The sequence below is a fragment of the Bos indicus genome, chromosome 25 (genome assembly GCF_029378745.1).
Source record: "Bos indicus isolate NIAB-ARS_2022 breed Sahiwal x Tharparkar chromosome 25, NIAB-ARS_B.indTharparkar_mat_pri_1.0, whole genome shotgun sequence".
Taxonomy (NCBI): domain Eukaryota; kingdom Metazoa; phylum Chordata; class Mammalia; order Artiodactyla; family Bovidae; genus Bos; species Bos indicus.
Genome location: NC_091784.1, coordinates 29,414,726 through 29,429,062, shown reverse-complemented (window position 1 = coordinate 29,429,062; position 14,337 = coordinate 29,414,726). Strand labels below are relative to the sequence as shown.

Here is a 14,337-nt window from a genome sequence, read left to right as displayed (position 1 = left end):
CCGGAGTTTACCCAAACTCATTTCCATCGAGTCGGTGACGCCATCCAGCCATCTCATCCTCTGTCATCCCCTTCTCCTGCCCCCAATCCCTCCCAGCATCAGGGTCTTTTCCAATGAGTCAACTCTTCGCATGAGGTGGCCAAAGTATTGGAGTTTCAGCTTCAGCATCAGTCCTTCCAAAGAACACCCAGGACTGATTCTCCTTGAGGAAGGCCTGGGTGCAGACAAAGCAGGGTTGGAAACAAGAGTTGTTGTTCAGTCGCTCAGTCACGACCTGCTCTTTGCGACCCCATGAACTGCAGCATGCCAGGCTTCCTTCCCTTCGCTAGCTCCCCGAGTTTGCTCAAACTCATCTCCATTGAATCGACGATACCATCCAACCATCTCATCCTCTGTCTTCCCCCTTCTCTTCCTGCCCTCAATCTTTCCCAGCATCAGGGTCTTTTCCAGTGAGTCTGCTGTTTTCATCAGGTGGCCAAAGTACTGGAGCTTCAGCATCAGTACTTCCAACTGATATATTATGTCCAACTGATATAGATAGTCCTTCCAACTGATATATACCAATATTCAGGGTTGATTTCCTTTAGGATCGACTAGTTGGATCTCCTTGCTATACAAGGGACTCAGGAGTCTTCTCCAGCACCACAGTTCAAAAGCATCAGTTCTTTGGCACTCAGCCTTCTTTAAGCTCCAACTCTCAGATCCGTACATGACTACTGGAAAAACAGGAGTAGTTTGGGGTGGAGGGAAGGTTGGAGGGGCGAGAGAAGAGGTCTGCGTTAAGAGACTAAGGGCATCATCAACCGAATGCAACTTGTGAGCCCGTTTGAATCCCAATTGAAACACACCGACTGTAAAAAGTCATTATTTATTTAGGGGAAAATTAATAATGGACTGGCTAGGAGATGCTATTAAGGGATTATAGTTAATCTTGTTGCATGTATCTGTTGGAAATTTAGCTAACCTTATGACGAGTTCCCTTAATATACTCCAACAAAAAAAAATGAGGGAGAATGAAACAAGAATGGCAAAATGTTGGTAAGTGTTGAAGCGGGGTGATGGGTACATGGCAGTTCATTACACTTTTTTCTAAATGTTTTTGGTGTTAAACTTTTTCCATCATGAAAGGCTAAGATGGACCCTGAAATCGGCGGAATTGTAAGGCGTCAGGCACTAAGTTTCCACCCGGTCACCAAACTTCGGCTCCACAACCAATTGGAGTTCTTGCGTCAAGAAAGAGCGCCTCTCTTTCCCGGCGCAGAACAATGTCGTAAAAGTCAAAATCCACAGACGTTATTGGTCCCTCTTCCTCCCGGGTTTCCGCAACACCTGACGCCTGCGCAATAAGTTGGGTGGCTGTATTGTGGCGGCCGGGTTAGTTACGGCGCCGCGCAGTGTGCGGGCGTTACTGTGCCGCGCGCCGCCGGGTGGTTACATCTAGGTGCGGGTGGCCCTGTGGCCAGTGCCGCGGGCCTGCCTTGGTTCGCCGGCCCCAAGATCTGTGAGCTGCCAAGATGTCGATCTTCACCCCCACAAACCAGATCCGCCTGACCAATGTGGCCGTGGTACGGATGAAGCGAGCCGGGAAGCGCTTCGAAATCGCCTGCTACAAAAACAAGGTCGTGGGCTGGCGGAGCGGCGTGTGAGTGATCCTCTCCCTCTGGGCCTTGGCCGGAGCGGGTAGCCTCGGAGGCGGCCTCTGGTCGTCTAATGAACCGGCCAAACTGGGGTCTTGTCAGCGAAGGAGAATAGGAAACTTATTCCTGCTGCCTGGGCTTCGCGTCTAAACCAAACGTTCCCTTTTATCATTGGTAGTTTTGGTTTCGGGTTTGGTTTTACTTTGCTTTGTTGGTGTCATAAAAGCTACAGCCAAGAAACCTCCATAATCGGGGTCCTTTTCTGAAAATAATGATCAAGGCAAAGGGCGTAGTCTTCCAGGTACTTCTGTAGTTGGTGCGTTTGTCACAGTTCTCTCTCTGCCCAGTAGTTGACTTCACTGCTGCCATCTAGGGATCGGAATTCCTTGGCACCAGCTGGACCCCACCCCTCAGTGATTCACCCATATTCCCACGACGTTTTTCCCCTATAAGTGAAAGCGAATCCAAACAGAGTTCTGGTTTTTGAAAATGTCACCGAGAGTCATTTAGGAGTATTTGTTGTTTCTTACATTATCATTGCCCATCTTGTCTTTTAAGTGTGAATGAATGTCCAAGTTTCAAGAGTACTCACGTAGGACTTTCTCTTCTATCCTCACAAGGGAAAAAGACCTTGATGAAGTGCTACAGACCCACTCAGTGTTTGTAAATGTCTCCAAAGGTCAGGTTGCAAAGAAGGAAGATCTCATCAGTGCATTTGGAACAGATGACCAGACTGAAATCTGTAAGCAGGTGAGTTCTCAGGGCCGCAGCATCACTGACCCTGATATCCATTAGCGTTAGGTATTGTGTTACAGGTATGTTAAGCTTTAATAATGTAGTTTGTTTTTTTTGGAGTGAACATTTACTTTGCAATAATTTGATCTGTACAACATCACTTTTAATAATTCAGGACATGGATTCTTTTTATATTTATTTATTTGGCTGTGTTGGGTCTTAATTGCATCACAGGCTTAGTTGCTCAGTGGCATGGGAGATCTTTGTTCCCCCATCAGGGAACGAGCCTGCATCCTCTGCATTGCAAGGTGGACTCTTAACCTTGGAAGGTGGACCACCATGGAAGTCCCAGGACATGGATATTTTTTGCAAAAGCCTCCAGAAATCAGATTATCTGCTAAACTGCCTATTTTTTGTCCACTTATATATTTCTTTAGTGTAATAAACCTGAAAAGAGAACTTTTTTTATTTTCAAGTATTTCATCATTTCCACCCTCTGCTAAGATTGCCTTTACCCCTTCCCCCATCTAAATAAGTAAGATTTCAAAACAAGGTAATCCAGTGCCTCCTTTAGGCAGAGCTCAACTTATTACCAAATATCATAGCTGAAGAGGATGAAATTTAATTTTATTCCCTAGTATTTCATTCCTGTGGTTAGTTAACAAATAGTGTGGAACAAAGACATTGCTTTCTTAAACTTGTTTTTTATTTTTTTTTTTTAAGATTTTGACTAAAGGAGAGGTTCAAGTGTCAGACAAAGAACGGCACACACAGCTGGAGCAGATGTTCAGGGACATTGCAACTATTGTGGCCGACAAATGTGTGAACCCTGAAACAAAGAGACCATACACCGTTATCCTTATTGAGAGAGCCATGAAGGACATCCACTATTCAGTCAAACCCAACAAGAGCACGAAACAGCAGGTGAGTTGTTTTATATATATATATAGACACACACGTATATATAATAATTTTGTTTCTTTTGGGCTGTGCTGGGTCTTTGTTGCTGCACACGCTTTCCTCTAGTTTCAGTGCGTGGGCTTCTCATTGCAGTGGCTTCTCTTGTTTCAGAGCATGGGCTCTAGAGCACAGGCTCAGTTGCTCTGCGGCATGGAATCTTCCCAGATCAGGGATCAAACCCATGTCTCCTGCATTTGAATTCTTTACCACTGGGCCATCAGGGAAGCCCAAGACTTCTCTATATATTTTGGCTACTAGTACCCAATAAAAAGCATGTTTTGCCCATATTTTCTCATATTCTATGGGTTGCCTTTTCACTTTCTTGACAGTTTTTTAAATCACAAAAGTTTTAGTCTTAAAGTTCAGTTTATCTATTTTTTTCCCTATAGTTGCTAATGTTCTTCATGTCATCTAAAAAACCATTGCCTGGTCCAGCTAGAAGGAAACTGCTTCATTTTGAATACCTTCCTCAGTAATGCATCAGAAGAGACAAAGAAATTGCAAACATTTTTTCATTTTGTCTTGATAGGCTTTGGAAGTGATAAAGCAGTTAAAAGAGAAAATGAAGATAGAACGTGCTCACATGAGACTTCGGTTCATCCTTCCAGTAAATGAAGGGAAGAAGCTGAAAGAAAAACTCAAGCCACTGATCAAGGTTATCGAAAGTGAAGACTACGGTCAACAGTTAGAAATTGTAAGATTAGCGTACTCTTGTTTCTTTGCTTCCTCATGACCAAAATAGTTTCTTCTGTAGTCATAAATGTGGCCCAGACACTTAGAAAGTGTGAACAGTAAGACATTTCCAGAAACATCTTAACCTAGAATTAGGTAAAAAGGTCAAGATCTCCGTAGAACAAGATTGTAGTTAAGAACACTTAAGATTTCTTTGTGTTTGTTTTTTAGTTAAATGATTCCCAGTAAGGAGATATGGGTCATGCTCGTTTTTGATGAGAGAGTATATTTTACAGTGAATCTTCTTTCAGTCTCATTTGCCACAGAATGTTTTTAAAAAGCAGCGAGCAAAAACATCATGTCTCTGGGTCCTCACCCCACAGCTTCAGATAACATGTAAATTCAGCTGTCTGTAAACCCACATCTTAGAGCTTTACAGCTTCCTGACAAATAAATGAGCTCTAGAGCAGGATCTAATGCCTGATGATCTGATGTAATAGAAATAGAGTGTGCAATGAATGCAATGTGCCTGAATCATCCTGAAACCTCCCCGCCCCCATCCGTGGAAAAATTATCTTCCACAAATTTGGTGCCAGAAAGGCTGGGGACTGTTGTTCTAGAGGATTGTTGAACTTCTTACTGTAGATGTGAAACAACAAAACTCTCCAAAGTTCTAAAATCTTTGCAAAACTTTGCACGTGGTTTCTAAACAGGCCTTCCTCCCCCTTACTTTTTTTCCCTTCAAATGTGGCTCCAGAGAGATGATTTCATTGAACTATAAATTTCAGTGCTAAATTTAATATGCAGAGGACCACAGCCTTCTAATCTAACCACTTCATTTTACAGCTGAGGAATCTGGAAACATCCTCAGTAGGGAAATCAGGGCTTCATCACAGGGGCCTGAGTGCTTACTGAAGGGCAGAGGCTAGACTAGAAGCTAGCCCCGATCCTGTGCAGTCAGAGAGAGACCCAGAAAGTGTGGCATATTCATCTCAGAGCAAGTTAGAGCTTCGTCACTTATAGCTGATTCACTGTGTTGTACAACAGAAACTAATACAACATTGTACAGCAACTATCCTCCAATTAAAAAAAATTTCTTTTTTTTTATGAAAGAAAGCTGTGTCCTCGTGTGGTCAGCAGCCGTTTTCAATGTTTCAGGTGTGTCTCATTGACCCCGGCTGCTTCAGAGAAGTCGATGAGCTCATAAAAAAGGAGACAAAAGGCAAGGGCTCCTTGGAAGTACTCAGCTTGAAAGACGTGGAGGAAGGAGACGAGAAGTTCGAGTGACCGTCACCCATCTCTTCAGCTATCAAACACTAAAGCGTTTTCATTTCCCACAGTCCTGTTTTCTTTGTGTGATCAGCCAAATACTTGTTCAGATGAGTGAGTTGCTGTTTTGCATCTTTGTGGCAAACATGTACACGAAAAGACGTTCCTCAGTAAGTATGATGATGTGGAATTCATTTAGTTTTAATTATAAGATGGGGTTTTAGGCAAAAGTGAAAATCCAAGATACGAAGTTCAGAGAAGCATTCAGTTGTTGCCTCATGCCCTTTGTAGCTTTCCCAGGTGAAAGTTATTGAGATAACTCTTTCGGACAAAAAGTTAAATTTTGTACGTTGTAAGAAATTAATGTTAGGAGGGTATATCTGTATGACAGAAAAGGAGGATTTGCCAAAAAAGAAAACATAGAATGTCTTATTTCTACTTAATGAAACGTGTGTATGGGGGTAACTATATCACGACATAATATAAAACTTGGATGATGACTTCCTGATTTTCTGAAAAATAGATATATGATGACTGCAGGACTTTAATATTCATCAAACATGCTGCCATAACTTAGATTATTCTTGGTAAAATATAAAGTCATTTATTTCTAATTCTTAAAGTTTATATTATATATTATTAGAGCTGAAATCTTATGTAATCAATAAACCACTTTTTATTTTTGTTAAGCTATGGCTTGTATTTCTAGACAGCTTCCTAACTCCCTTTCTTTTCTCTGCCTTTTGTCTGGTAGGATGGGCGAGTATGGGCAAGTTCTTAGCAGGATTAAACTTGTTTGTTTGGGGAATGGGGGTTGTTCAAGGCAGGCCTGTTCTGTTAAATACCTGGTAAATCTTAGTGAAAATAATTTTGGATGTAATTGAATTTGAGTATTAGTATTTGAGCACTTAAATAGACAATGTAAAAGTTGTTTAAAATCTGCTTATCCTCAAAAGAGATAGTCTAGAACACAAAGTAGGGTTTCACTCAAAATAAACATACAGATCAGATGTATTTTATGGACGGAAGTATTTTTAAGTGAAAAAGATTTCTTGACCTAAACAGGTCTTGATTGGTTTTATAAGCACACAGAATCCACTGCTAATACAATCTCTCAGAAGTGCCCCCATTTTACAAAAACTTCAATTGAAATGACGAACTCTAAAGTTTTTTCTCATAACGTTAGAAGAAGTATTTTTGTTGTTGAATAACATGGGACACACACTTTAATGCTGAAATTGAAATATTGTTTTGATACAGTCTTCAAGACCCCCCTCACTGATTCCGTTTTACTTACATAATTTGTTTTTTATGACGATAATCGAAACTTGAAATCCTGGGAAGAAATTTGAGCCAATGAGGTTTACATTTTTTATTTCTAGCTTAAACAGGTAAAGCAGTATTTCAGATCAGAAGTCATAATTGCTAAAAATGTTCAACAGCTGCATATCAAAGCGAGAAAGATAAATGTTACTATAACACTGCCTTAAGTTTTTCCCGTTCTCATACTTATTTCTTCTAAAAAGCTGGAACTTTAAGAAATGTCAAATGTAGACCAACCTGAGTCATGTTTCTGAACCTATGACAAATAAAAAAATGTTTACCTTATATTAATTTCATTATTCAAAAATAATTAAAAAGTTTGGTTTGTAATCATTTTTCCAGTACTACTGCTATAATGCGTTACCTTAAGGATTATTGGTTTATTTTGTCTTTTCGATGTAAGCTTTACGGTGTACATTTGGTCAGGATGACATTCAGAATTCAGCCTCTTCTATTTTCACAGCTTTTTTCCTTCTATTATTTTTCTAACGTTTATTTATTTGGCTGCACCAGGTCTCCGTGGCATGCAGGATCTTTTGCTGCGGCAGAAGATACTAACGTTTAGTTGCAGCCTGTGGGCTCTAGTTCCCTGACCAGGGATTGAACCTGGGCACCGTGCATTGGGAGCATAGAGTCTTAGTCACTGGGCCACCAGGGAAGTCCCAGAGCTTTTTTCTTTGAAGCTTCCCTTATTCCCATACACAATTATTTGCTCCAGCCTGTGTAACCTCATATATTTTGAAATTCCCCATTTGGCCTTGATTTTTGCCCAACTGTGTGTTATAGAGAGGGCTTCCCAAGTGGCTCAGCGGTCAAGAATCCATCCGCCAATGCAGGAGACTCAAGAGACACGGATTTGATCCCTGGGTCAGGAAGATCCCCTGGAGGAGGAAATGGCAACTCACTCCAGTATTCTTGCCGGGAAAATTCCATGGAGAGAGGAGCCTGGTGGGCTATAGTCCATGGGGTCGAAAAAGTCAGACCGGACTGAGCACACACGCAGTGTTACAGAGAGCTGCTTACGCATCTGCCTGGCACGCTAGATGGTGAGCAGCTCAAGGGCAGGAGATGAGCCAGCTCTGTATCCCACCCTGGTTTGGACCTCGTAGAATAAACGTCTGGGGAGTATAATAAGCATACTCTCAGTGGGGATTCAGAAGTGAGGATGAGTAATGGCAGATTTGGCTGACTGATGACTTAAGCTCAATTGAGTTTTGTCAGCTAAGCCAGAGCTTCCATTGTTCATGGTGGTTTCTCTCAGCCCTCAGGGCTTTGATGTCTGCCAGCAAGCAGCCTCTCACACTGACCCCACGGTGTCATATGTGCACATGCCCTGGGCTGTGATGGGGGGACATAGGTCAGTACTCATTCCTGTAAGCAGAAGCCACACACTCGATTTTAACCTGCATGCTACCCTCAAGCCCCCAGCGTGAGGTCCCTATGATTTTGGTAGTCGTAAGTTTCCTTATCTAGAGATTTTTGCATCCGTGCTCTTAAATTACTGAAATGCAACGTACTGACTCTTTAAAAATACTTTTCTGCTGCTACATATTAGGGGTGGTCGTGTATACCTAGTTGGCCACTAACAGCATTTAATGGCTGAGGTGATGGAGGTCATTGATTTTCATCTACACGTATATGTTAATAGTACCTACAAAATTAGCAAGTCTAAATGTAATTTTGTAGCAGCAGCGATTCTTGTGAGCTAAAAGTACAATCCAGACTCATTCTTTACCAGCTCGATTACTTCAAAAATGGTTTTACAACACTCTGAGCATGTGTACTTAAAGGAGCTCAAGACCCCTTCCAAATGCCTCAGGAAGAGTCATCAGTGTCACCAAATTCCTACATATTTTCAGTTGGCAGAGAATGGAAATAAATGGATTATGGAGGAACTGAACAGAACAGAGGCGTTTTTACTGCAGAAAGGAGCAGACCTGTCTTCTACACTCAATGCGATTCATATCTTAGGACATTTTTCCACGTGGTAGTACACGTGAATGCCAGAAGATTCTGGAGTGGCACTCTTCCTGGCAGATAAGCGTGGTTGACGTACTTTTCAAGGGAAAGGAGCCACAAGTTTACTTATTTATCACATCATGCAGAAATAGAAAGGATGACGACTAGGAATCTTCCATGTAATCAAGGAATCTTGCAGGTAAAATAGTTTGTGCATTTAAACTAGTTTGCAGATTATAGGAGGGTTTTGGACATACGCAGAGGACCCTAATGGGCTGCAGTCCATGGGGTCGCTAAGAGTCGGACACGACTGAACGACTTCACTTTGACTTTTCACTTTCATGCATTGGAGGAGGAAATGGCAACCCACTCCAGTGTTCTTGCCTGGAGAATCCCAGGGACGGGGGAGCCTGGTGGGCTGCCGTCTATGGGGTCGCACAGAGTCGGGCACGACTGAAGCGACTTAGCAGCAGCAGCAGGTATAACATAAGGGAATAGTAAAGAAAGCATTTCTTGGAACTTTCCTGGTGATCCAGTGGTTAAGAATCTGCCTTGCAATGCACAGGACCTAGGCTCGATCCCTGGTGGGGGAACTAGGATCCCATATGCTGTGGTAAGCAACTAAGCCCTTGTGTACACAGCAACAACAGAACCCGTGTCCCACAGCTAGAGAGCCTGCGTGCCACAACAAAAGATCCCACATGATGCAACTAAAACCCAATGCAGCCAAATAGTTTTTTCATTGTAGCATTATTTATTTTAATTGGAGGATAATTAGAATACTGTGATGGTTTTTGCTATACATCAGTATGAATCAACCATAGGCATACATGTGTCCCCTCCCTCCTGAACCCGCCTCCACCTCCTTCCCCACCCCATCCCTCCAGGTTGTAACAGAGCACCGGCTTTGGGTTCCCTGAAAGTGTTTCTTAGTGAAATTTATATATAGAGAGAATTGTGTAAAGCTTGAATGATAACTGCTTGATTTTCTCAGCGACATGGTGATTGTCAGGAGTTCAGTAATTGGGTTGAACATGCTGACATAATTAAGGTTTCATAATAATATAGGATATTGTTTTTAAAAGGGCTTGTCATCTCTGCAGTTGGGATATTTCTTATGAGTAAAAACAATTAAAGAACTATACCACTATGTAAATAGGATCATCCCTGTTACCAGTCACGCAAAAGCAGTGAGATGGATCTTCCCCAGATACAGAGGGTATAACTTGAAATTTTCATGAAACTTATTTTGGGGGCCCCTCTAAGAAAGAGAGACATCTTCCAGAGCAGTGGGAACCAGTACAATGAAGCCATTCTGACTTGGTGCAGGAAAGCGGAATGAGCCTCGTATTACGGGCACATGGTACAGAAGACAAACTTTTGTATATATGAGCTCCGCAAGCCAGAGTCCACAGTGACAAGGGCAATAAGTCACTTGTAGTGATTCACCCCAAAACCCACTTCTCACGGGGCAGCTCTATATATTCTTGTGTCAAAAAGGCCAGAAATTTATTTATAGTAATTCATTCTCCCAAACTACCCAGGGAAGCCAGTTAGTCCTTATTAAAACGTTTGTACCCAAACTACAAAATCCTTACTGTCAACAGTAGTCCCAGAGTTTGAAAGCAATAGCCTAAGAATTTTTATTAAATGTTTAGTATAAGACTTAAAATATTTAGAAAATTTTAATGGAATGTTTGCACTCCCACCTGCCCGTTGAAACAACTTCAAAATTAGTACCAAAATCACTGTTGTCGTTATCTAGTCGCTAAGTCGTGTCCGACTCTTTTGGGATCCCATGGACTGTAGCCTGCCATGCCCCTCTGTCCGTGGAATTCTCCAGGAAAGAATACTGGAGCGGGTTGCCATTTCCCTCTCCTGGGGATCTTCACAACCCAGGGATCGAACTTGCATTGGACCAAAATCACTGTAGCTCTCATATGAGAGGCTAGAAGAAAGTCTGGATAAGGATTGCCCAGACAATTTTGAAAAAGATTACTCGAAAGGAAATTGTCTCACCAAATAATAAAACTTTAAGTAACTATGATCAAGCCAACATAGACTTGGCAATATAGAATAAGACACATCCATCAATAATCTAGAGCCCAGAGGTGTGGACCCTAGACCCCACATAGATGAAAATGTAATATGAAGTGCAACTCCAGTAAGCAGAAATTTTCACCTGCTCACCTGCCCACACACCCACCAAACCAAAAGATGCCTGTACCCTAATCTCTGGAATCTGTGAGTATATATTCTTAACAGGGCAAAAGACATTTTGCAGATGGACTTAAGGTTACCTTAAAATAGGGAAATTACCCTGAATTATCCAAGTGGTCCCAGTGTAACCACCTAAGTTCTTAAAAATGAACAAGGAGGACTTGCCTCCATCCCTGGTCAGGCAGCTAAGGTCCCACCTGCCGCAGGGTGTGGCCAAATTTTTTTTTTTTTTTTTTTAAAGGAAGTAGAACAAGCAGTTCAAAGGAATGAAATGAAGGGAGAAGGGGCAGGAGAGATTAGAACCGTGAGAGGCACCCCACCCACCACTGCTGGTATCTAAGATGGAGCAGTGGGACCATGACCCAGACAATCCAGGCAGCTTCCAGAAGCTGGGAAGGGCCCCCAGCTGACAGCCGTCAAGGGAATGGGGACCTGAAAAGAATTAAATTCTACCAACAACCGAAGGAGTGAGGAACTGGACTCCCCCTTAGGGCTTGCAGGACGGAACAGAGCTGGCCCTGTGAGTTTAGCCTAGTGAGATCTGAGCTGGGCTTCTGATGCTGCACCGTAAGGGAACAAGTTTACGAATTGGTGGTGGTTTTGTTTTCTTTTTTTCTGGGCAGCATGTGGATCTCTAATTCCCCATCAAGGATTAAACCCACACCCCTGGCATTGGAAGCACAAAAGTAGTAGGAACTGTAGATTATGGATGTTTCAGTATGACAAGCATAAAGAGCTGATTTGCTTAAAGACATCTGCATAGTTGATGTCTGCATCTGCATCTGTCTAACAGAACTAAACTCCTACATCATAACATAAAGAATATTAATTTTACTAGAATTATAGAAGTGTAAAGATAAACACATGAGAAAATGTAGGAAATAAAGTGTTAGAAAATAGAGGAAAATATTTAACCTAAGAGTAAAAGAGACTTTTATAAAGGAAACCTAGAAATTACAAAGGAAAATAAGGATTTAACCACGTAAAAAAGTGAAATTTCCAACTTCAAGAAAGCATAGAGAAAATATAATTGCAAGAAAATATATACAATGTTTAAGACAGGTGGCATGTCAGCAAGTCAGGACAAACCGATAAAACGGTCTTAATGCTCAACCCCAAGCACTAGAAATAATATGCAACATAAGATAGTCAACTTCTTTCAGAGAAATGTGAAAAATAATTTTCTATCCATCATATTGAGAAAAAGGTTAAAAAAAATTCTGACGGTGGCAAGGATGAGGGTGGAACCAACATTTTCACACATTTACTAATGGAAGTATAAATTGCTACAGTCTTTTAGGAAAGCAACGTGATGGTATCTTTAACAATTTAAATATGTATACCTTGCTGCTGCTACTGCTGCTAAGTCGCTTCAGTCGTGTCCAACTCTGTGCGACCCCATAGACGGTGGCCCACCAGGCTCCCCCGTCCCTGGGATTCTCCAGGCAAGAACACTGGAGTGGGTTGCCATTTCCTTTTCCAATGCATGAAAGGGAAGAGTGAAAGTGAAGTCGCTCTGTTGTGTCCGACTCTTCTCGACCCCATGGACTGCAGCCTACCAGGCTCCTCCGTCCATGGGATTTTCCAGGCAAGAGTACTGGAGTGGGGTGCCATATGTATACCTTAGATTTAGTTATCTGTCCTCCAGAAATAAATTATCTAAATTCAAAGGATATACATGTTTTCTGCAGTAGAAGACCTGAAAATGACTTAACCATCCATAGCACATAGTTAAATAAATTGAGATACCTCCTTATTGTGAAGTATTAATGTAGTTTTTACAAATGAGAGGTACTTACCTGTTACCCATGATGTGGAGGCGAGGTGAGGGAGTAGGCCAAGGGAAACGCATTATAGAGCAATGAGTTACAGTCTGATCCATTCTTACACATTTTGGAGCGGTGTAGGAGAGAAAGACTTCCTTCTCTTCTGGGGTCTTTTGCTGGTTGGATCATTAAATTGACACAAGACAGATTAAAAAGGAGGAAAACAAATGTCACACAGCTGGGAACTCATACGAACGTGAGACACAAAGAAGTTGACCGACGCAGGCAGCTTTTGTGCCTTTTAAACAAGGAAACAATACGTTTGTGAAGCATTGGTAAGACTGGGTTTGAACCTGGGATAGCAAATCAGTGAAGTAACAAGGTTTGTTCATCTAGCCTTTGGGGCCCTGAATTCCCTGTTTCCGGTGATGAGAGTGCCTTCCACCCTCCTGGTACAGGGAGACACATGTTACATGGGAAATTTATTTCCTGCTTTCAGGGGGACAAAAGTCAAGCGTCCTTCTTGCACTAACTGTTTCTTAAGTAACTTTAATTCAGAATAATCGATGTGCCCAAGTGGCATATTTTGGGGTGGCATGTTCTCCTCTTCAGAGGAAAACCCTTAAATATGTATGTATAGATTGATACATGTTTGAAAGAGTATAGAGGAATTTGTGCAAAGTCTACATGTGACTCTCACAGGCCCACTACAGCCAGCACAATTATTTTTGAAATTAAAGAAAAAACTTTTCAAGAATACGATAATACTAATTTTAAGCTGTTGTGTCTTGAATAGTGTGTGCGTGCTCAGTCATGCCTGACTCTCTGCAACCCTATGGACTGTAGCCCACCAGGTTCCTTTGTCCATGGGATTTTCCAGGCAAAAATGCTGGAGTGGGTTGCCGTTTCCTACTTTGGGATCTTTCCGACTGAGGGACCCAACCTGAGTCTCCTGCATTGTAGGCAGATTCTTTACCACTGAGCCCCTTGGGAAGCCAGTGGACCCAATTCCACCCAAGCTGGTGGAATATTAGTGGACCCAAATTATAAGGCAATTTAAAATAATCCAAACATTCAACTTATAAAATAGAAATAAATTGGCAAGTGAGAGACTTCCCTGGGGGTCCAAGGGTCCAAGGACCCCATGCTTTCAATGCAGGAGACACAGGTTCAATCTCTGGTCCAGGAAGAACCCACATCCCGTGCAAAAACTAAGCCCACAGGCCACAGTTACTGAGCCTGTGCTCTAGGGTCTGCAACCTGCCACTGCTGAAGCCCATGTGCCTAGAGCCCGTGCTTCGCGACAAGAGATGCCACCGCAAGGAGAAGCCGGTACACCACAAATAGAGAGTCGTGCCCGCACTCGCCACAGTTAGAGAAAGCCTGCACACAGCAATGAGCCAGCACAACAAGAAATAAGTAATTTTTTAAAAGAGAACACCCAACATAATATTTACCATGTTCACCTTTTAAATAAGATCTATCGGTAAACCACAAGCTGTCAGTGTTATCAAAAAGAGTGAGTGAGTACTGGGGTGGGCATTTTTGCCTAATTTGGGGTCAAGATGCTGTCCAGTAAGGATCGGGGATTTCTGGCAATAGTTACAATGGGACTCAGTCCAGTCTGGAGGTGACTTGGTTCTGGGCTCGTCGTCTATGGCCTTGGTAAGTAAGTCCATGCTATACTAAATTTCTCAGCAAATATAAGGGATCCTTACTAGGAAAATCCTTGTGGCTTGTAGTTGAGCCTTATTCTGGAGGACACTGGAAGTTAGGGGCTTAGCGTGAGAGTCTGC

At 42.3% G+C, this 14,337-nt stretch overlaps 1 protein-coding gene across 1 annotated transcript; it reads left to right on the top strand.

Moving 5' to 3' along the window:
- Nucleotides 1-1,320: 1,320 nt before the first annotated feature.
- On the top strand, nucleotides 1,321-6,881 carry SBDS (SBDS ribosome maturation factor). The gene is made up of 5 exons (XM_019987870.2): nucleotides 1,321-1,642; nucleotides 2,258-2,387; nucleotides 3,096-3,296; nucleotides 3,862-4,026; nucleotides 5,163-6,881. The coding sequence occupies exons 1-5, from the start codon at nucleotides 1,515-1,517 to the stop codon at nucleotides 5,289-5,291; spliced, it is 753 nt and encodes a 250-aa protein (XP_019843429.1). The 5' UTR covers nucleotides 1,321-1,514; the 3' UTR covers nucleotides 5,292-6,881.
- Nucleotides 6,882-14,337: the final 7,456 nt, after the last annotated feature.